The sequence below is a fragment of the Myotis lucifugus genome, unplaced genomic scaffold (assembly GCF_000147115.1).
Source record: "Myotis lucifugus unplaced genomic scaffold, Myoluc2.0 scaffold_415, whole genome shotgun sequence".
NCBI classification, from domain to species: Eukaryota; Metazoa; Chordata; class Mammalia; order Chiroptera; family Vespertilionidae; genus Myotis; species Myotis lucifugus.
In genome coordinates, this window is record NW_005871463.1 from 662,780 (window position 1) to 684,800 (window position 22,021).

General features: G+C 55.3%; 2 protein-coding genes across 6 annotated transcripts; both read right to left on the minus strand.

Moving 5' to 3' along the window:
• Positions 1–1,620: 1,620 nt before the first annotated feature.
• On the minus strand, positions 1,621–9,998 carry SSH3 (slingshot protein phosphatase 3). Its single transcript, XM_006102505.3, has 14 exons — positions 9,774–9,998; positions 9,308–9,345; positions 8,548–8,779; positions 7,288–7,406; positions 7,139–7,210; positions 6,725–6,790; positions 6,426–6,614; positions 6,246–6,339; positions 5,879–6,007; positions 5,743–5,789; positions 4,964–5,110; positions 4,576–4,776; positions 4,219–4,492; positions 1,621–2,842 (listed from the first exon to the last, which is right to left on the minus strand). Exons 1-14 carry the CDS (start codon positions 9,837–9,839, stop codon positions 2,546–2,548), a joined length of 1,971 nt encoding a protein of 656 aa, XP_006102567.1. The 5' UTR covers positions 9,840–9,998; the 3' UTR covers positions 1,621–2,545.
• An 859-nt stretch (positions 9,999–10,857) lies between these two features.
• On the minus strand, positions 10,858–21,228 carry ANKRD13D (ankyrin repeat domain 13D). 5 transcript variants are annotated; one of them, XM_006102506.3, is made up of 12 exons: positions 21,045–21,228; positions 20,819–20,962; positions 20,424–20,613; positions 14,145–14,211; positions 13,669–13,750; positions 13,390–13,451; positions 13,163–13,293; positions 12,203–12,360; positions 11,959–12,075; positions 11,713–11,876; positions 11,544–11,635; positions 10,858–11,231 (listed from the first exon to the last, which is right to left on the minus strand). In XM_006102506.3, the coding sequence occupies exons 1-12, from the start codon at positions 21,214–21,216 to the stop codon at positions 11,018–11,020; spliced, it is 1,593 nt and encodes a 530-aa protein (XP_006102568.1). In that variant the 5' UTR covers positions 21,217–21,228; the 3' UTR covers positions 10,858–11,017. The 5 variants fall into 5 exon arrangements, with proteins under 5 accessions (XP_006102568.1, XP_014323330.1, XP_014323329.1 ...); XM_014467844.2 differs by having other exon boundaries at positions 11,959–12,032; positions 13,163–13,216; positions 14,136–14,211; positions 21,045–21,120; XM_014467843.2 differs by having other exon boundaries at positions 11,734–11,876; positions 14,136–14,211; positions 21,045–21,120.
• Between the last annotated feature and the right edge of the window lie 793 nt (positions 21,229–22,021).

The window sequence follows — 22,021 nt, forward strand, 5'->3', positions numbered from 1 at the left end:
TTCCTGGGAAAAATTGAAGGATAGGATCCGAGGGACACATACTTTTAATTTTACGTCTTTTTTTAAAAACTATTTTTTGCCCCTATAACAATTTGTGAGTTTGTATATACTGTATAGAGTTCTTAATCATTAGTCTGCATTTTTTATGCAGTTTCCGGTTTTTGTTCCCCTGTGTGCTGAACTCTTACTTCTCAAGAGTCCTCCACAGACTCTGGTGGGCCCACAGCTCTGAGTTCACAACTGGACCTTCCTGGCACCGACACTTCCCCCTGCCCCCAGCCCCGGGCTCCTGAAAGGGCAGCGTGGGTGAGATTCAGGGTTGGCTACAGGGGGGCGTGCAGTCCCTAGTGTTTGTGGCCCAGCTAAGTGGATCAGGACTCAGAACTGGCTTCTCTGGACCCCACCTTGTGACCTTTGGCATGACAACCACAGACTGAATTTAGGGGCTGAATTCTATCAGTGCATCATGACATGTATTGTTAAAATATCAAAGTGGGAGGGGGGTGCTTAGGGATTTCCTGGTCTCATCCGTTTGTTTTCTAGAAAGAAACAGAGACGTAAGGTGCAGTAACTTGTGAGTGGTAAAGCCAGGGTTAGAACCCAAGTCTCCTGCCCCTCAGTACTCTAGGATCAGTGCAACAGGTTATGGGTGAGAGACTCATTCTTAAAACGGAGCATCAGGCCCTGGCTGGTTGGGCTCAGCGGGTAGATCATCGGCCTGCGGACTGAAGGGCCCCGGGTTTGATTCCAGTCAAGGTCACATGCCCAGGTTGCAGGCTCCATCGCCAGCAGGGGGCGTGCAGGAGGCAGCTGATCAATGATTCTCATCATTGATGTTTTGATCTCTCTCTCCCTTGCCCTTCCTCTCTGAAATCAATAAAAAATATATTAAAAAAAAAACAAAAACAAAACTGGGCATCAGGTCTCAAATCAATGAAAACACTTGGTGGCAGCTTCTACCTGAGGCTGGCTTTGAGGGAAGGAGTTGCACACCCACCCACCCACCCCCAACCAAAGTCGTGTGTTACAGGACAGAGAATGTGATCTTGGAAAGAGGGGCTGCCGGTGACAACGATGGAGCCACTTTCTCGTCTTGAACACGACAACGAAGCAGCAGGAACCCTGAGGCCGAAGGGGAAGGCAGTCACAGGCTGGCTTGGAAAGTCAGACACTCTTGCCTGTAGCAGGAAAGGGGTTCTCAGGACCCAGGGTGTGCTCAAGAACTAGCACCCGGTCCAAAAGGAGCGTTACTTTTTGGAACAGGCTTGGTCCTGTCCAGGCAGGTGTTGGCCGCCTCCACTTCCTCATGAGTAACGCCTTTCAGCTGTCCCAACAGAGCCAAGGACCTGCTGCCCGATGGAGACTTGTTCCCCTGCCCACCCACCTGAGGGGGGCGTGGGCAGCGAACATTTACCAGTCCTAGGCCCTGCCCCAGGAGATGGGGAGACCACGCTGGCCTCCCTCCATCCCCATTCTCCCTCCCACCCCACCCCAAACACGCACATCTCGAGACACCCGGGATTGTGAGGAGACGGGGAAGGAGTAAAAAGAGGCCAGACTCCTTGTGTCACCACAGAAGAACTGGACTGACAGTAGATGGCTTCATCATAAAATCAAAAATAATATGAAAATGGTTTTTTTTTATTTCTAAGTACAAAGTCAGATACTATCAAGACTATGAAAAACTGGCCAGAGGCTGTGAAGGACAAAAAGTGGACTCTCTTTGGCCTGGTGCCCTGTGTCCCAGGGCCTTGCCATGGGAGGGAGGTGGGTGTTGGGGGGAGGGGTTGGAAGGGGCAGCAAGACTGCAGCCGGCTGTAGGCCGTGCGAGGGAGGCCAACCTGCCAGCCCCATCAGGGCCCAGCTCTCTGCGCCTCAGAGCTTCCCAGGACTGGGGACTGAGGACTGAGGTTACTCTAGACCCGTGGTTCTCAACCTTCTGGCCCTTTAAATACAGTTCCTCATGTGACCCAACCATAAAAGTATTTTCGTTGCTACTTCATAACTGTAATGTTGCTACTGTTAAGAATCGTCATGTAAATATCTGATAGGCAGGATGGTCTTAGGCGACCCCTGGGAAAGGGTCGTTCGACCGCCAAAGGGGTCGCGACCCACAAGTTGAGAACCGCTGCTCTAGACCTTTGGAGGCCACTGGTTCTCTGGCCTAGAGGCCCCAGGAAAGAAGGGGGCAGAGATGAGGCAGACAGGAGTGGGTGAGGGAGGGAGCAGGAGGGAGCACTGGGGAACCGTTTTATTCCATGGCTGCAAGTGTTTCAGGCAGCGGTTGACAATGCCCCCCAAAGCACCGTCATTCTCTCTACTATATCCCCAATTGCAGGGAAAGTCTTGAGCCCTTGGACAGGTGGACGTGGGTCTGGGATTTAAGGCTGTAGAAGCTGAGGCTGTAGTGAAGGGGGCCTGGAGCCTCCTGGGGAGGAGCTAAGAGGAGTGCAGACGAGCTGACGGGAGTGAGGAGTGCTCATCCCAGGAGCTGGATTCAGGCACCTCTATTAGTGTCTAAGGGGGCACAGGCATGTGTGAGGGCTCAGGCCTCGCCCTCCTCCCCACTGCCATCCACACTGGCCTGCCTCACCACCTTCCTGAGCCTGGGTGTGGAGGAATAGCCAGCCTCCCTCTGCTCCTGCTCCTGCTTTTGCTCCTGCTCCTGGAAGGCCCGGGTCCGGCTGGCCACCAGGGCGGCGCTGTTGAGAGCAACCACAGACTGGCGGGACTTCAGGGCAGGCCAAGGCCCCTTCCAGACCCGCCTGCCTCCCTTGGCCTTTGAGACCTGAAGAAAGGGCTGTGGAGGGTCTTCATCGGAGGATTCGCTTGAAGAGAAAACCTGGAAGGGGAAAGTAGAAGGAAAAACGGTCATAAGGCACAGAGCCTGGAAAAGGGTGGGTGCAGACTGTTTGTTGACTGAATACTAAAAAACTGAGCTACTCACGAGACATTTCCCTAGGAGGGAAGACCCATCCCAGCCCTACTGCCCTTGCTCCTCAGCCCTCACCTGTCTAAGCTCTCTGGCCCCAGAAGCCCTCCTTAGCTTCCCTGCACCTGCCATGTCATTGAGGCCCCCACTAACTCATCTTGCCCCCTCTGCCTTTTTTTGATTTATTTGAGAGAGAGATAGACATTGATCTGTTGTTCCACTTATTTATGCATTCATTAGTTGGTTTTTTAAAAAATATTTTTTTTTATTGATTTCAGAGAAGAAGGGAGAGGGAGAGAGAGATAGAAAAATCAATGATAAGAGAGAATCATTGATTGGCTGCCTTCTGCACACCCGCACTGGGGACAGAGCCTGCAACCCTGGCATGTGCCCTTCACCGGAATTGAACCCGAAACCCTTCAGTCCACAGGCCGACGCTCTACCCACTGAGCCAAACCGGCTAGGGCGCATTAGTTGATTCTTGTATGTGTCCTGGCCAGGGATTGAACCCATCACCTTGGTGTGTTGGGACAATGCTCTAACCAACTGAGCTACCCAGCCAGGGCCCCCCTCTGCCTTTAGATAGTCATTGTGAAACACATTCCAGGTTCCAGGGCCCTGAGCTGGGTGTGGAGTGAGGACAGCCTGCCTTTAGGACCACACACACCCATCCATCCACCATTCCTCCTTCCCCATTCTCCCACACCCAGTACCACGTCCTCCAGGAGGCTCTCCCAGATGCTCCCTCCCTCTACGAGATGAGCCCTCCTTCCTCCAGCTCAGCCAGGACTTCGGTCGCACCAGTGCTGTAACCCCTCTGCATCTCCTTTAATACGCTGCCTCTCGGATTTGGGAAGGGCTGCCAAGGTCATCTTACCCACCCTCATCGAGGGTCAGCAGTCAGTGTCTAGCTCCCGGTCTGGGGAGGATGCTTACTGCACAGCTGGGCAGCCCTGCCCCTTAGGAAGCAAGTCCTTTTGCCAGGCCGAGAGCCGCCTGCAGCCTCCAGCCGGGGCTCACTCCCAAGGAGCCCCCTGGATGCCTTGGTCCCACGACTGCTCTCCAGCTCCCATGGGAGCAGCACTCCCCGGCCCTCACCAGGCCTCTGACGCTCTGAGGAGACCAAAGACAACTGCCCGGGGTACGGTCCCCATGCTCAGGCACCCCTTGCTCAGGGCTGGAAGTGGAGCACCAATCCTGGTCTTCCTCCATCCTCCCGCCGCCTGCCCCCTCCCCTTGGTCCCAACCCTGCCTCCGCCTGGGCTCCTTCCTTAGCCCAGCCTCACCTCTGGCAGGTCATCAGCCCCTGGGGCGCTTTCCAGCTCTGAGGGGGGCTCCAGGAGGCTGATGGACCTCATGACCCCGCGGAGGTTGATGCGGGGCCTTGGTCCAGGCTCTTCTCTTGGGGATGCCTGGCTTTCCTCCAACCCCATGGCCATGGCCTCCCCACTGCCCCCCGGTTCTGGCGGGAACAGTGGGAAGGGTGTAGAGACCTCCGGGGCCAGGGACTCCTCTGGGGAGACCCCACCCACTTTCTGCTCCCAGACATGGCTCTGCCGGCTGTGAGGAGATGGCCCTGAGTCAGCTCGGAGCGACCCAGCAGCCATCCCCAGCGCCCCGTCCCCCTGTCCTCCACCCTGTACCTGGCAGTCAGGATGCCCTGGTAGGTCTGCAGCTGGCGCAGGAAGCCTGGGTTGGGGCGGGCGATGGGCCGGAGCTCCTGCACGTGGCGCAGAGCCCGCTCCAGGCTCCAGCCGTACTGCTTCATGGCATAAGCTACCACCGTGGCCGCCGAGCGGCTGACACCCATCTTGCAGTGGACCAGCACTCGGGTGCCCTGCGCTCTGTGGAGGCAGGACAGGGTTAGCCCCCCTTCCTGTCCCCTCGCTGCGAGGGGCCCTGCAGTACGGGCGAGGGCAGGCGGCGGACAGACTCCCTGCCCAGGCAGAGGGGGAAGGAAGCAGCCAGGAGGAGGGCATGGGCGCTCTTGAAGCTGGCGTGGGGCAGGCCGTGAGGTTGGGGACACCTGACCTTGCGGCCTCCACAAAGCGGTGTGTCTCCTTCCAGTGCGGCAGCAGCTGGGCGGACTCTTCGTCCCAGAGGCGCACGTTGTGGTAGGTGAAGCGCTCGGGGTAGAAGTTGTCGATCTCCCGGGCCATGTTCAGGATATGACTGACGCTGCGGCAGGGAGTGCGAGGCGAGGCTGACACGGTCAGGGGCTCAGGATCGCTGGCCAGGGGACCTAGCGGGCCTGGGCGTGTCTGTTTAGTTCTCGGTTCGGAGTCAGGTGGGGGTGGCACGGTTATGATGGGAAGAGGTGATGACTGTGGCCCCGACCCATCATTTCACCCCACTGGGCTGTGTCCCCTCTAGTCCAGGGAGCAGCTGGGCTTGACTGCAGCCCTGGGCCTTCTGTTAGTCTCAGAAGTCAGTCTGAGAACAACTGCTGAGCTAAGCTGAGATGGGGAGGGTCTGCAGCAGCTGGGTGACGGGCCACAACTGGTGGACAATTGATAGGAACTTATGGGAGCCGGCAGCCAGGTCCCCCCAGGAGAGGGGCACTTCCAGCCCCCTTGACAGCGTGGGGAGGGAGAAGAGGGGGCCAGGGGGCCACAGCAAGCCAGCAAGGTGGTGGTTCTGGTCTGGCCCAAGACCATGCTGAGGGGCACGGCCCCAGGCACAGAGTTGGAAGCTGAGTTAGCAGCTGCTGAGGGGAGTCTGGGGGTTTCTGACCAAGTGGCCCCTTGAGGGGAGGCCAGGCAAGGGGGGTGACAGGCTACGGGCAGTCCTGAGGGGGCTCGGAACCCTACCTGTTTCTCTGCAGCTCTTCCAGGTTCGCTGCATTCCACTCCGAGCCCTGTGGACAGGGAGAGAAGCATCACTCTTCCCCCACACGCACCGGCTGGCTGCAGCTGTCCTATCTCCCGCCCTCACCCTGCAGCTCACCAGGTAGAGGTGGGGGAAGATGCGGGAGGCCCGGTCCCGCTGCGCCATGAGCAGCAGCATCTGGTTATCGATGAAGTCGCGGTACTGCTGGAGAGGGTGGCCCAGGCGCAGCTCCAGGGCCTGGCGGATCTGCAGGCAGGAAGGACAGGAGAGGTTCCTGATGGCCCACCCTTCCCTCCAGGGCTTCTGGGGACGGTACCCGTCCCATCTGTTCAGAAGAGCTGAGGCCACGCATCCGGGACTGGCTCAGGACAGGAGGAGAGCTAGGTGGGGAGACTCCAAGGGGAGGAGAACGCTGGCTCCCAGCTGGAGGGTTCCGCCCCCCCATCCGAGCCCCGCTTCCTCCCTGGCCCCGCACCCTGCCCACCTCTTTGGAAGTGATGCTGTCCAGGTCACTGGTGTCTAATACCTTCCACAGCTCTGCCCGGATTGCCTGCTCCATCTGCTCCTGCTCCAAGGGCCTGGGAGCCGAGCCCGTCAGTCCAGGGACCCCTTCCCTGCTTTGCCATGACACCCCCCCCCCATTTCCTCCCTTCCCTGTACTGACCGGCCAGGCTCCGCACTGGGAGGCCGCAGAGACTCCAGGTCAGCCATGGCCATCCACTCGTTGAGGCAGCTCTGGTCCGAGCTCAGTCTGTCCTGGTAGTGGCCGGCCCAGGTGAGGGCACTGCCCCCTGGCACAAGACCACTGCCCAGAGCCGCCTCACACGCCTGGTGCAATACCTGGAGTGTGGCCCTGGGACAGAAGGGAGGCTGGGTCACACTGTCCTCCCTCCTGCCCCTCCCCGGACCCTGCAGCCGTCTCTGAGGAGAGGCCCGCCGAGGTCGGACCACCCCAGCTCTTACCACATGGTCTGGATGGAGATCGGCTTGAAGATTCGACTCTGCCCACCGGACGTCACACTGAAGCCCCTGAGGGAGAGCAGGGAGGAGTGGAACCCCACCCCAGGCCCCGGGACAGAGCCCCTGAGAGGCGCACCCACTAGACACCTCATGAGGCTGGTCCTCAGAATATGTACACATTTGAGCTTCAAAATAAGCCCCCTTGGCCAGATATGGGGCAGCTGAGGCCCAGAGAAGTTAGGTGACTTGCCCAGGATCATACAGTAAATCTGAGGTCGAGCCGAGAGTAGGCCCAGGCCTGACACCCAGCCTGGAGTTCCGCAGCAGCCCCCCAGCGCCCCACCTCCCCATCATATGCGTCACACCCTCTGCCTCTCTCCTCCCTCCTGTCCCCGCCCTCCAGTTGCCATCGCTTACCCATCTCCATCTAGGTACACCTGGGTGTCACTCCAGAGAGGCAGGACCAGGCCCAGGGTGCAGCTGGAGGAGCTGGCAGGACAGAGGGAAAGCCGTTGTCCCCCAGCACCTCACTTCCTTGCCCCCCTCCTTCCTCTCCCTGCTCCCACCTGCTATCGGGGAAGTCCACTCCCAGGAGGACTGTCTCATCCTGGCTCGCGGGGTCTCTTGTGGAAACTACCAGCAGGTAGCGGAGCCGAGGAGGTCGTGCTGCCTCCAGCTGGGCCGCCTGGGGAGGTGGGAAGAGAGAATCCCAAGGTCATAGCGGCCCCGCGGACCCTGCCCGCCTCACCAGGACACACCCCTGGGCCTGGAACAGACCTGCTGTCTGCTCCCTCCACGCCACCCCCTTCTTCCCAGACCTCAGGTCAGTGGTTACATTCCAGGGGTTCCCAACTTTTGAATTTTATGGTCTAACAAAATGTTTTAAAAGATTTTCCTTAGCTCTAACCGGTTTGGCTCAGAGGATAGAGCATCGGCCTGCAGACTCAAGGGTCCCAGGTTCGATTCTGGTCAAGGGCATGTACCTTGGTTGCGGGCACATCCCCAGTGGGGAGTGTTCAGGAGGCAGCTGGTCGATGTTTCTCTCTCATCGATGTTTCTAACTCTCTATCCCTCTCCCTTCCTATCTGTAAAAAATCAATAAAATATATTTTTAAAAAAAAATATTTTCCTTAAAGGGTGTATGTGTGGAAAAAGGGGAGAAGGAACCTGACAAAGATTGCCCATTTTTTATTTTTGCCCGGGAAGGAGGTTTAAAATAAACCCTTTCACTTGCCATTACCGTCATTTCATTTAAGAAATGTTCCTTACCAAAGACATAGGAAGGACACAGTCTCACCATAAAAGACAGTGTTTCCGTGGAGCAGATTCAGTTCCACGAAAGACTGACTGCACCTTCTTTTTCTCCTTTCGCTGCAGTGAGATGTCCCACAGGCACCTGGGGACTGGCCCTCGCACTCCCACCTGTGCCCACCGCCCACGGGCCCTCCAGCACACCAGCTCCTGGTGGGCGCTCGGCAGGCTCCCTGAGCACCGGTCCACTCTGGGCAACTCCCACTGTTAGGAAGGTCTTGCTGTGGTTGCACAGGAGCCTGTCCCTGTGTAATCCCAGCCCTTGGGCCTAACTGGGCCCTACAGGCTCATGCAGAACAAACCGCCCTGTCCTTTCCCAGCCCTTCCGACACCTGCAGATAGGACCTCTCCCTGTTACACAACCCAGCTGTCAGGGTTTGGGTCAACCCTTCACCCCCCAGGGTGCCCCCTGCCCTCACACCACTGCTCCCCAGAGACACACACACTGGCTCCATTCTGCCCTCCCCGCCTCCCACCCCAGGGATGACTCTTCCCCCTCCAAGAGGGCCCCTCACCAGGCGAATGTCGTCCTGCGGCCTCAGCAGCTCCACCATGAGGAGGAGGTGCTGACTCTGCTCCTGCTTCTGGGGACTCTGGGGCCCATGCCCATCGTCTGTCTGGTCCCCGTGGAGCTGCTCTTCACCCGAGGGTCCCTCCGCGGGCCGAGGGCTGGGCTCAGCTGCATCTCCACTGTCCCCTCCGTCCTGCAGTCCCAGGACAGCCCCATGGAGCACTGCAAAGCTCTGCCTGGCAGGGCAGGGGAACCGTTTTGGCCTGTTGTACCTCTTAGGACAGGGGCACACCAGAATCACCATGACAACAGGCGTTGGGCCCCATCGGCATCGTGTTAGCAGGTATGGAGTGTGGAGACCTGAGAACGTGAATTTCCAGCGAACGCCCAGGGGATGTGGCCACCACACTCTATACCTGAGCATTGCTCCCTTTTCCTTTCCACCTGCCTAACTCCAAGGACACTGTGAACTGGATGGGGACCCAGACCCTCAGGCCCTGTGGTCCCATCTTGCCCTTTGGCTTGTGGCCACTAGTCTGGCATGATGGGCGAAGGAACCCCACAGGATCAGGGGAAAGATGAAAGCAAAGGCGGAGCGCCCGCCAGCCATGCCCCCTGGCAGCGCCGCCCCACGGATCCGGTGGTTGGCTTGGGCGGCGAGCCCCCCAGGACGGCAGCGGCTGGTGCCCAGACAGACCCGCTGCTCCCTCACATCCATCCCCTGAGCTCGGGATGGAGGCATCTGCGCTGCGGGAGGCGCTCACCTTCGCTGGAGCCGGCTCCTCCGCCTGGAGGCCTGGTCCTGCGGGGAAAGCAGCAGCCCCAGGGCGGAGTTAGGGGGTGCTGGGCTGGGGGAACCCGCCCCCCCCCACAACCCTATGGGGAGTGGAACCAGAAAAGGTGTCAGGTACCCTTCCTGCCCCAGTCCACACCCCACCGGAGGCCTGGGGGGGTCCGGCCGGGCCAGGTAGGGCAGCAGGGGGTACAGGTGGCTGGGGTGCTGGCGTCTGGCCCACATCGGGGCCACGGAGGGGGCAGGGCCTCCCCCCGGCTGGTCTGGCGCCCAGAGCTCCGTCGTGCCGGGGTCACAGTTCCGGGGGCCTCCAGCCCCCCCACCCCAGCTGAGACCTCGGGTCCTCCTCCCACACCCCCATCCCCGTGGGCAGGACGCTCCCCGGGCCCCGCTGGCAGCCAGCTCCGCGGGCAGGACCGCAGCGAAGCCAGACTCACCGAGGGCCCCACCGGCGTGGAGTGGCCGCTGGCCGGGGGCGAGCGGCTCACTGTGACCAGCGCCATGGGGTCAGGCGGGGGCACGGGCCGGCACCGGGCACGGAGCCCGCCCACGGCCACACGGACAGTCCCTGCCCAGCAGGACCAGGAAGGAGAGCCCAGAGCCACCCGGCCTGGCACCTCCTCGGGGCGGCCCTTAAAGGGCCAGGCGCCCGTCCAGCCCGGCCTGCGCAGCCGGCACCGCCGGGCCGCCCCACCCCGCCCCGCCGGCCTCCTCGGTTCGGTCCGCCCCGCCCCCGCCTCCCGAACACGCTGGAGGCGGAGCCGGGGCGGAGCGCAGGTGAGGAGCCGGCGGCCCGCGGAGCAGGGGAGGTTCGGCCCCTCCTCCCGGGAAGCGCCCCGGCCCCGCCCCGTTAGGGCACCTGGACTCTGCTTTGGGCCTCAAAGGTTCTGTTACCCGGCCAAGGTGGGTCCCGGGGAAGGGCGGACTGGGGGGCACAGGTCTCAGAGAGAATCGGACACCGCGGGTCTTAAGTTGGGGGCCCCCCAAACATCTCCCTCCTGCCTGTGGGCCCTCATGCTCCCACCCTGCGTGAATCGCTGGAGACAGGCTCATGGGGGTCCTCAGGGCCCCCCTGGAGGTGAGCGGGGTGGGGCTGAGCGGGTGCAGAGGGAAGTGACTTGTCCATAGAATGTGCCGGGGTCAGAGCAGGAGCCCAGGCCTGGGGTGCAGGGGCTCTGGCTGGGAGTGGAGTCTGCAGGCTCCGTGTTGCCCCCTCGACAGGAGCACGAGTGGGTCCTGGGGAAGCCAGGCTGGAGGCAGGAGGAGCCTGGGTCTTCGGGAGGTGGCACTGGGCTCGGGAATTTTTATGAGGCACCTACTCTGGATGGGCACTTGGCACCCGCTGGCTCCTTTCGCCCTCCCTCCGCGGCCCTGGCGGGTAGAACGTGGTCTCATTTTACAGCCGAGGAAACGGAGGCTCGGAGAGGCTAAGGGGGCCGCGGCCAAGATCTGGACCCAGGTCTGACGCCATCACCCATCGTGTCTCCCCTCAGCGCCCGCCCAATTGAGCACAGCAAGCCGGCCGCTGAAGGTCTCTTTATTTCCGTCTTGGTCTCCCAGGCAAGCCCATCCCCGGGGCTCCAGGCCCCAAATCAGCAGCAGACAGTTTATAAATAAATAAGTTACAAAAGCGGGTGGGGGGTGGCCCCGACAGCCCTCCCAGGGGCTGGGCAACCAGTGCTCAGTGTTCCGTGAGCGAGAGCCGCAGGATCCGCTGTAAGTCTTCCTCCTCCTGCTGCCCTTGCCGCTCCCGCTCCTCCTGTTCCCGTGAGGACAACTCCAGGGCCAGACGAAGCTGCTCCTCAAAGCTTGGGGGGGTCGGGGCCAGGGGGGTCCTGTGAGGGGATCCCGGGCCCCTGGGCTCTGTGGACATCTGCAGGCTTTCCTGGAGGGCCCTTCAAGGAAAGGTGTGAGGGGGAGCAGGCAGGTGAGCACCAAGGCTGGGGGTGGAGGCCAGGGGCTGGGGCATGGCTTTGAAGGACAAGGACCAGGACAGGGTGGCTGGGTCCTGGGAGATCAGAGAGAAGAGACAAGGTGGGGCCCGGTCTTCCCATCCCACATGCCGCCTTCGGTGCTGGGGAGTGATGCTAATGGCAGGTGGTCCTGGGACAAGCACCTCCCTGCTACCACCCCCACGAGCCAAGGACCTCATGGCCCAGAGGTAAGGCAGGGCTGAGACGTGGACTGGTAGGTCCCAGAGCACTCACCGCTCCAGCTGAAGCTGTTCCTCGTAGGCCATGGCTCGGGGAGGAGGGTGGGTGCCGGGCCTGGTGTTGGTCAGGGCTTCCCAGACAGTCACCTGCAGCAGCCAGAGCCCAGAGCTGTCATCTCTGCCACCCCTGCCCATACCCGGGCCCCGCCCTGCCCGCACCCCACCTGCTCCGCCTCTGTGCCTGCCTCAAGCAGGCTCTGCTGGATGGCGAACTGCAGCAGGTCGTCGTCCTCGTCGCGGAGGGGCTCGCTGCGCTCTGCGCCCAGCACGCTGTACCCCTCAGGCACCTCGAACACCGAGGGGTCCACCTCGCATGGGAAAGGGCTCCCTGGGGTGACAGAGGGGCCACACTCAGCCCCCAGGACTCACACCCCAGCAAGTCGTGCGGCCCCCTCCCTCCACAGCAGTACCTGAAGCTGGGACAGCAGAGCCAGGGGCTGGCACCCACACCGAGCTCAGAGGCTCGTCACAGCCGCACAGGTTGCTGAAGGTGATGCGGGCATTGAGCACATGGAAAAGGGGAATCTCTGTGAGGAGACAGCCAAGCCTGAGCCACTGTGGCCAGAGGCCCACCTGTGCCTGGCCCCTGTGGCCACATCCACCCCACTCCCTGCCGCTGCCCGAGGCCTCCCTGCTCCCCCACCACCCTCTCACCAATCTTGACTGGGAAGCCAGGCGGGAGGCGAAGGGTGATGAAGTCCCGCAGCTTGGCAAAGTGAGCGTTGCTGATGGCCATCAGGTCGATGATGGGCGTCACCTGGTCGCCCAGGGAGAGCGGGTGCTCCTCGCTCAGCCACAGTGTTGCCTTGAATCTGCCCAGCCAACCACAGGACGTGGGTCTAGGAACCTCTGGTGGCCCCTCTCCTAAAGCCCACCCACTGCGGACACCGGCCTGTGCTCGCCTTCTGCCCGGCCTGGGTTCCCTCTTCTCTCCTCAGCGGCCCCTGCCTGCTTCCTCCAGGAGCTTGTGACCTTCTGGTCCTATGGCCCGAGCTGCCCCCAGACCCTGGGCCCAGGCTGGAGCCGATGGTAGTTTGTACCAGCTCAACCCGTCTAGGTGAGGGCAAGGCTGGGCTGCTGGCTTCAGTCTGAGCCTGGTCTACAGCCCTGACCACCCCCTCAGCCCACAGGTGGCCAGCACAGCCCACAGGTCAGGACTGCTGGGGTTCCAATGCACTGGGCGGCTGAGAGAGTTTCCTGGGACAGTGCTGGGCCCGTCATAAGCCCTATGTCACGCGCATCAGACCCTCATAGTGCCCAAGTGTGACTTCTCAGCTACTGAGACCAGACTCTGGGAGAGGAAGATGGTTCCCTGGGCCATGAAGCCAGGAGGTGGTAGAGCTGTGGGCCCTTCCCACTCTGCTCCGAAGCTGGCCCCCAGCAAGTGCCATTACATTTCACAGAGAACCATACAGGGGTGGTGCTGCCCGCTCATTCATTTGCTCATTCACCAGAGAAGAGTGACCAGTCCTCTGGGCCAAGTCCCGGGCAGGATGCGAGTGAGTGGATCCCCTCCTCTGGTAAGCCCATGTGTGACAGGAGTCTGTTAGAGCTCAGGGGAACCAGGCAGGGTCCCTGTCATCGACAGAAGTCCCAGTCAGCCCCGGACCTCACCTCTGTACTTTGCTGGACATCTCGATGGGGCGGCCGATGTTCCGTGACTCCAGGCTGAAGTTGGGGTCAAAGTATTCATCGGGGGAAATGGCTGTGGGGTTGGTGGGGCTGGCTGCCTGCTGCACAGGAACCTGGTGGGCCCCAGGACCCCGCTTAGCGCTCAGGACAGCACCTGCCTGGCCCTTCCCAGCGGTCGGTCCCAGCCCCTGCCCCCAGCCCTGGCTCACCCCGTTGTGGGAGGAGTGCTGCTGGGCCATCCCGAGGAAGGACTGGAACGGAGTCTTCCCCCCTAAGGAGACGGGTGGGAGCCCATGAAGGGACTTTAGGCCACTGCCCCCAGGTTGCCCCCACCCACCGTCCACCCTGGGAGCCTCCTGTCAAGTGGAAGACAGAGCAGACGGGAGTGGGGTGACCCCTCAGCTTGTCCCGGATACTCTGGCCCCCCTAGACCAGGGTGACCCCACCACATGGTGTGACTGGGCAGCAGCAGGCGCACCTGGGTTTACCTTTGCTCCTCGACTTGTCCTGATCAGAGAGGTGCTCCGTGCGTGTGCGTGTCACCAGCTCCACATTCATGGCACTGTACACCTGGGGAGCAGGGGGGTTACGGGGGGAGCTGGGGGCTCAGAGCCTGTTCCCCACACTCTGCCTCACCAGCACGGGACCCAAGTCCTGTCCCCAGAACAGATGAGCGCTCGCTCCCCACAGTGGAGGAGATGGCAGGGGCTAAACCCTGGGAAGTCATAATGACAGGAAAATGGTCTGCTTTCGTCTCAGTAACGTGGGTGGGGGGCCCGTGCTGTGGGTGACCTCTACGTGTCAGCAGGGGGCTGGGTGGTTGGGCCCCATTGAGTTCCCAGGGCTGCACAGGCTTCCAGAGCCCACCGGCTGCTCTGTCTCTCCCTCCATATGGGTGGATGAGGAGAAGGAGTGGAGTCCCGGGCCTTGTCCTACCCCAGCCCCCACCACTAGCCTCTCCTGCCTTGGCCTCGTAGCCGCTAACGGTTTCCATCTTCTCAGACCGCCAGCCCCAGATACCACATTTGTTCCTGAAACAGACCAAACAGGAGTTCATGAGGCCCTGCACCCCGCAACCCTGGCCAAAGCCTGCCCTTCCAAAGACTCCCTCCAATCAGCCTTCTCACGGTGAAACATGCAGGGACCTGGAAAGGCTGCCTGGACAGCTGGGACAACTGAACAAGGGCCGGGGACTGGAAAGTACTGAGGAATTACTGTTAATTTTGTTAGGTCTGATAATAGTGCTGGGCTGGGTTTAAAAACATCCTTATGTGTTAGAGTCAGGTGCAAAGGCATTTACTGCTGAAATGATATGCCATCTGGGATGTACTTTAAAACAGCCCGGGGGGGGGGGGCGGGGGGGCGGGAAGGTGAGGAAGATTCAACAAGATTGGCAAAATGTTTAATAAATGTTGAACTTGGGTGATGAGCATATCATACTATTCTCTCTTCTTTCATAAATATTTGAAATTTTCCATAATAAAAAGTTGAAAATGAAAGTATATCTGATTCAACAATAATAGTTGGGACTTCAATATCTCCCTTTCAATAATGGAGAGAATGAGTAGGCAGAAGGTCGACAAGGAAATAGAAGACTTGAACAACACCATAAACTAGACTAAACAGACTTCCTTAGAACACTCCACCCAACAACAGAATACACATTCTTCTGCACATGGAATATTCTTCAGGACAGACCATATGCTAGGCCATAAAAGAAGCCGCAATAAAATTTAAAGGGCAGAAATCACACAGTGTGTGTCCTCCCATCACAATGGAATGAAACTAGAATTCAATAACAGAAAAAAGATTTGGGAAACTCACAAATATATGGAAAGCAAACAACACACTCCTGAATAACCAAAGGATCAAAGAATAAATCAAAAGGGAAATCAGGAAATACTTTGAGATGAATGGAAATGAAAGTTTTGACACAACATATCAAAACTTATGGGACACAGTTAAAGTAGAGCTTAGAGGGAAATTCTTAACTGTGAATGACTACATTAAGAAAGAAGAAATCTCAAATCAATCATCTAACCTTCCATATTAAGATACTGGAGAAAGAGCCCAGTAAACCCACAACAAGCAGACGGAAGGAAATAATAAACATTAGAGTGAAAATTAATGAAATACAGAATAGAAAAACAATAGAGAAAGTAAACCAAAAGATAGTTCTTTGAAAAGATCAACAAAATTGACAAACCTTTAGCTAGATTGGCCAAGAAAACAGACAAGACTCAAATTACTCAAATCAGAAATAAAAAAGGGGCCATTGTTACTGACATTACAGAAGTAAGGATTATAAAAGCATACAAATGAATAATTGTTCCCAAACAAATTATATAATTTAGATGAAATGGACAAAGCCTAAAGGGACAAAAACTACCAAAACAAATTTTTCAAAAATCTAATAGACTTGTAACAAGTAAAGAGATTGAAGTGGCAATACAATAACTACAAAAGAAAAGTCCAGGCCCAGATGGCTTCACTAATGAATTCCCACCAAACATTTAAAGAATTAATACCGCCTGGCTGGCGTAGCTCAGTGGCTGAGAGTCGTGGCTACGGTTCAATTCCCGCGTTGTGGGCTCGATCCCCAGTGTGGGCCCTGCAGAAGGCAGTCAATCAATGATTCTATCATTGATGTTTCTATCTCTCTTTCCCTCTCCCTTCATCTCTGAAATCACCCGAGGATATTTTTCCATTGATTTTTTAGAGAGAGTGGAAGACAGAGAAATATCGATGTGAAATTAACACATCGATTGGTTGCATCCTGACCAGGGCCCAGGCCAGGGAGGATCCTGCCACCGAGGTGCGTGCCTTTGACCGGAATCAAACCCAGGACCCTTCAGTCCGCAGGCCGACACTCTATCCACTGAGCCAAACCGGCCAGGTAACACTGCCTAACTTATCCTATGAGGAATTTTTCGCCCAGATACTAAAATCAGACAAAGACATCACAAGAAAAAACTACAGACCAATATTCTTTATTAATATGAATATAAAATACTAGCCAACCAAATCTAGCAACATATGAAAAGAATCATACACCATGACCAAGTGGACTACCAGAGCAGCGGTTCTCAACCTGTGGGTCGCGACCCCTTTGGCAGTCGAACGACCCTTTCATAGGGGTCGCCTAAGACCATCCTGCATATCAGATATTTACATTACGATTCATAACAGTAGCAACATTACAGTTATGAAGTAGCAACAAAAATAATTTTATGGTTGGGTCACAACATGAGGAACTGTATTTAAAGGGCCAGAAGGTTGAGAACCACTGGTACCAGAGGAATATAAGGTTGATTCAACATCTAAAAATCAATTGATGTAACATATATCAATAGAAGTTTTTAAAATTATATGATCATATCAATAGACACAGAAAAAAAGCATCTGACAAAATTCAAACCCTTTCATAATAAAAAACACTTAACAAAGTAGAAATAAAAGGAAACTTCCTCAACTTGATAAAGGGCACCCACAACTAACATCACTCTTAATGGTGGAAGACTGAATACTTTTCCCCAAGGTCAGAAACAAGACAAAGATGTCTGCTCCTGCCACTTCTATTCAACATTTTACTGGAGATTCTAGCCAAAGCAATTACACAAGAAAAATAAATTAAAAATAAACAGGTTGGATAAAAAGAAATAATACTAACTCTATTAAATGATGACATGATCTTACATATAAAAATCATAAGAAATCCACTAAAAGTCCATTACAACTAAAAAATGAGTTCGAGATGAGCAAGGTTGCAAAATACATGATCAATACACAAACATCAGCTGTATCTATATAATAAAAGCATAATATGCTAATTAGACCGATGTCATTCTGGACATCCTTTCTTCCAGACAAAGCCACAGTGGGCGGGGGCCACGGCAGAGGCGGCAAAGGCCCCCAGCTGCGGTGGTGGCAGGCGGGGGCCAGGGCCAAGGCCCTTGACGAATTTCATGCATCGGGCCTCTAGTTTTTATATATTTGCAATTAAAAAATGTAATAAAGAAAACAATTCCATTTATAATAGCATCAAAAAGAATAAAATACTTAAAATAAATTTATCAAAAGAAGTGTAAAAGGTATACAGTTGATCCTTGAACAATGTGGGGGTTAGTGATGCCTACTCCCATGCAATTGAAAATCTGTATAACTTCCGACTTCCCCCAAAATTAACTACAGTTGGCCCTTTGCATCCATGGAGTCAACCAACTGCGGTTGGGAATTCGCAGTTGGGAAACCATGGCTGAAAATTCAAATCAGAATCCCATCTGACTTCTTTGTAGAAACTGACAAGCTGAACTGGGAATTCATATGAAATTACAAGGGAATCAGAATACCCGAAGTAATCCTGAGAAAGAAGAACGAAGTCAGAAGACTCACACTTTCCAATTTTAAAACTTACTACGAAGCAATATCAATTAAGACAGGGTGACACGGGAACAAAGACACATCTGTAGATCAATGGGATAGTGTAGAGAGTCCAGAAATAGACCCATACATCTATGGTCAATTGATTTTCCACAGGGGATGTCACACCATTCAACGGAGGGAAATAACAGTCTTTTTAGCAAATCATGCTGGTATAACTGAATCGTCACAGGCAAAAGAATGGAGTTGAACCCACCATATATAAATATTAACTCAAAATGGATCAAAGACCGTTTGTAAGAGCAAAAACTATAAAACTTTAAAAAGAAAATATAGGGGGAAATCTTCATGACCTTGGTTGGATTTGGCAAAGTATTGTTTGATATGAAACAAAAAGTACAAGCAACAAAAGGAAAAATAGGTAAACTAGACTTCATAAAAATTAAAAACTTTTGTGCTTCACCCTGGCCGGTGTGGCTCGGTTGGGTGTCATTCTGTGCAACAAAGGGTTGCTGGTTCAATTCCCAGTCGGGGCAAATGACCAGGTTCCAGGCTCAGTCCCCGGTGGGGGGCGTACAGGAGGCAGCCAATTGATGTTGCGCTCACACATCAATGTTTCTCTTCCTTCCTCTCTCTCTAAAAATCAATAAACTATTCTTTAAAAACAAACAAACAGCCCTGGCTGGTTTGGCTCAGTGGATAGAGCATCACGTCGGCCTGTGGACTGAAGGGTCCTGGGTTCAATTCTGGTCAAGGGCACATGCCCAGGTTGTGGGCTCGATCCCCAGTAGGGGCATGCAGGAGGCAGCCAATCAGTGATACTCTGTCATCACTGATGCTTCTCTCTCTCCATCTCCCTTCCTCTCTGAAATCAATAAAAATATATTTTAAAAAATAAATAGCCCTAACCAGTTTGGCTCAGTGGATAGAGCGTTGGCCTGCGGACTGAAGGGTCCCGGGTTCGATTCCGGTCAAGGGCATGTACCTTGGTTGTGGGCACATCCCCAGTAGGAGATGTGCAGGAGGCAGCTGATCAATGTTTCTCTCTCACTGATGTTTCTAACTCTCTATCCCTCTGCCTTCCTCTCTGTAAAAAATCAATAAAATATATTAAAAAATAATAATAATAAATAAAAGAGAAATGCTGCCTCTGATACAATCTTTATAGGTTTTTAAAAGTAAAACCAAACAAATATAAAACTTTTGTGCTTCAAGATACACCATCAAGAAAGTGAAAAGAACCCACAGGATAGGAGAAAATATTTGCAAATCATGTATCTGGTAAGGGACTTATAACTAGAATTTATAAAAAGAACTCTTACAACTAAATAGTAAAAAGATAACCCAATTTTTTAAATGTGCAAAGAATCTAAAGAGACACTTCTCCAAAGAAGATATACGAATGGCCAAAAAGCACATGAAATGAGGCTCAACACCATTAGTCACTAGGGAAATGCAAATCAAACCACAGTGCGATACTACTTCACACCCCATAGGATGGTTAAAACCCAAAAATAAGTAAGTGAACAGTAAGTGTTAAGTGAGGATGTGGAGAAATTAGAATCCTCATACACCACTGGCAGGAACAGAAAATGCTAGTCCCTTTGGTAAACGGCCTGGCAGCTCTCCAATTACACATCCAGTTACCACATGACCCAGCAACTCCACTCCCAGGTACATAGACCCGACAAAAATGAAAACATACGTCCAGACAAATATTTGTACACTACTGTTTATAGCAGCATTTTTCGTAAGAGTCAAAAAGTAGAAATAATCAGAATGTCAATGGACGAATGACTAAACAAAACGTGGTATATTCCTACAACCTATTCGGCCATAAAAAATAATGATGCAGCTTTATGCTACAACTTGGATGAACCTTGAGCACATTATGCTACGTGAAAAAAAGCCAGTTACAAAAGTCTACATATCGCCCTAGCTGGTTTGGCTCAGTGGATAGAGCATGAGCCTGCGGACTGAAGGGTCCCAGGTTCAATTCTGGTCAAGGGCAGATGCCGGGGTTGTGGGCTCGGTCCCCAGCGTGGGGCGTGCAGGAGGCAGCTGATTGATGATTCTCTCTCATCACTGATGTTTCTCTCTCTCCCTCTCCCTTCCTCTCTGAAGTCAATAAAAATTTATTTTAAAAAAATCAACATATCATAGGAAATGTCCAGAATAGGCAAATCTATAAAGATCAGCAGTTGCTTAGTGCTGGGGGAGGGAATAAGGGGGTGGGAATTAATAGGTAAAAGATATAGGGTTTCTTCTGAGATGATAAAATGTCCTAAAATTAACTGTGGTGATGGTTGCATATCTGTGAATGCACTAAAAACCACTGAATTGCTGTACACTTGAAATAGGTGAACTGGATGGCATATGAAAATTATATCTCAATAAAACAGTTTGGTTTTTCTTTTGGGTGTTTCTGAAGTCTGTTGTTGGAACTGGGGCATGTGTTGTCACAGAAGTACACTCTGGCCGGAAGAGTCGGGTTCCTAGGCTGCCCACAAAGGCCTCTGGCCCAGACACAGCTATACTACTGAGGAGCCAACTTTGGTGCAAACAGCTGCCCTGAACCACAGCCCAAATCCTTGTTTTTATGGGAAAATATGCGAGGTCAGGAGTCGAGAAACTGGGGACACCCTGACCTAGCCTCTTCCCCAGGAAGTCAGCTGCCAGTATAGACAGGTGCAGGCTTAAAGGCTGCCACAGGATGCTTAGGTGACCAATCTTCGGGGGACACTGGGCCTGCAATGACCGCCCCCCCTCATCTGAGCAGCCTCTGCAAGTGGCTCAGCCTCCCAGAGACCTGCACCAGGAGCCTCCAGGGCACTGCCCGCAGTGTGGCCAGACCCCGACTCACCTCTCAAAAGCCACATTTCGAGTGTCCAGGTGGGTGGAGACGATGGGAGAGGTGAGGCGACTGGCCACATGCTCCTCACTGGGCCGCATGGCGGCCAGCAGCACTTCCGGCTCAGGAGGGGCCAGCCCCAGCGTCTCCGTGTGCACCACCTGCCGGTCATGGTCCACTTCCATCACCAGGGCTCCCGCCTCTGCCAGCCAGTGGGATGCAAGAGGGGAGTAAATCAGTGCCAGGCCCGAGGCAGTGGATGGGGACCCATCATGGCGCCCTCAGCCACCTGCCCCTCCGCCCCACACCTCCATTTCCACACCTGGAGAGTGGAGAGAAAGGACAGCATTGTCCTCACAAGCCACAGGAGCATCTCTGGCGCCCGCAGTGAGTCCCCCAGAGCTCACCCTGGCCCTTGAAGATGAAGCTCCTCCGGCCACGCTGCCAGGTCATGTGCTCGAAGCCCAGGAGACTGGTGTCCACCCGCAGGCTCTCACCCCGCTTCCATACACGGTACACGTCACTCGGGCACATCTTGGACACGAGGGGCACTGCAGGGGGCACAGAGGTCACCAGGGTTCTTTCCTTAAGGTCCCACCCCAGGCCCCTTGGAGCCGAGCAGTCCCCACTCACCCCAGCTGGTAAACTCCCACTTCATCTCCACGTAGAAATCAGGGGCCTGAGATAGATCAGAGCTCCGGTCAGGGCCCTGCCTAGTTCTGGGGGCCAGTGGGCCTGGGCAGCTCCTTGTCTGCAGCCCCGTTCTGGGAGCTGAGCCCTTCAGCAAGTCCTGATGCATTGCCATGGCCCTGCTATGCCCCCATCACAACCAAACCCCACCCAGGAAACGGTGGGCCAAGTGGTGCCCTAAAAAGGCCTTCAACAGCTGAAACCGGTTTGGCTCAGTGGATAGAGCATCGGCCTGTGGACTCAAAGGTCCCAGGTTCGATTCCGGTCAAGGGCATGTACCTGGGTTGCGGGCACATCCCCAGTAGGAGATGTGCAGGAGGCGGCTGATCGATGTTTCTAACTCTCTATCTCTCTCCCTTCCTCTCCGTAAAAAAATCAATAAAAAAATATATTAAAAAAAAAGGCCTTCAACAATCAAACTATAAGATCCGAGGGCCAGTCTCAACTTGGCTGCTGGCGTGCTTGGGGGGGGGGGGGGGGCGAGGGAGCTCCTGACTGTTGGGGATCCCAAAATCCTCCTTTGTAACGGAGCACAAGGACCCCCTGGGGCTGCCCCTGGGATGGGGGAAGGAGGGAGGGGGGTCTCTCAACCCCCCCCCTCCCCGGGGCTTTGAAAAGGGGAAAAAGGTATTCTAAAAGCGCAGGCCCAATCCGGCGAGTTGGATGAAATCCCCCCTCCAAAAAATCTGCATTCCCCAGGGAGCCCGGGGGCTAAAGCTCTGGTGAAATTTCTGGGAGAAGGAAACCCTTAATGCCGGGAAGGGCTTTCCTTCCAAAAAACCCACTCTTTGCCCTTGGGGCCTTACCCCTTCCCCCCGCGACCCTGGGGTGGGGTCATAAAAAAGGGACTTTGGGGGGGAGGGCATGTGCTGGGAAATGGGAATGGCCGGGGAAAGTTCAATGGGGGAAAAAGGAAAATA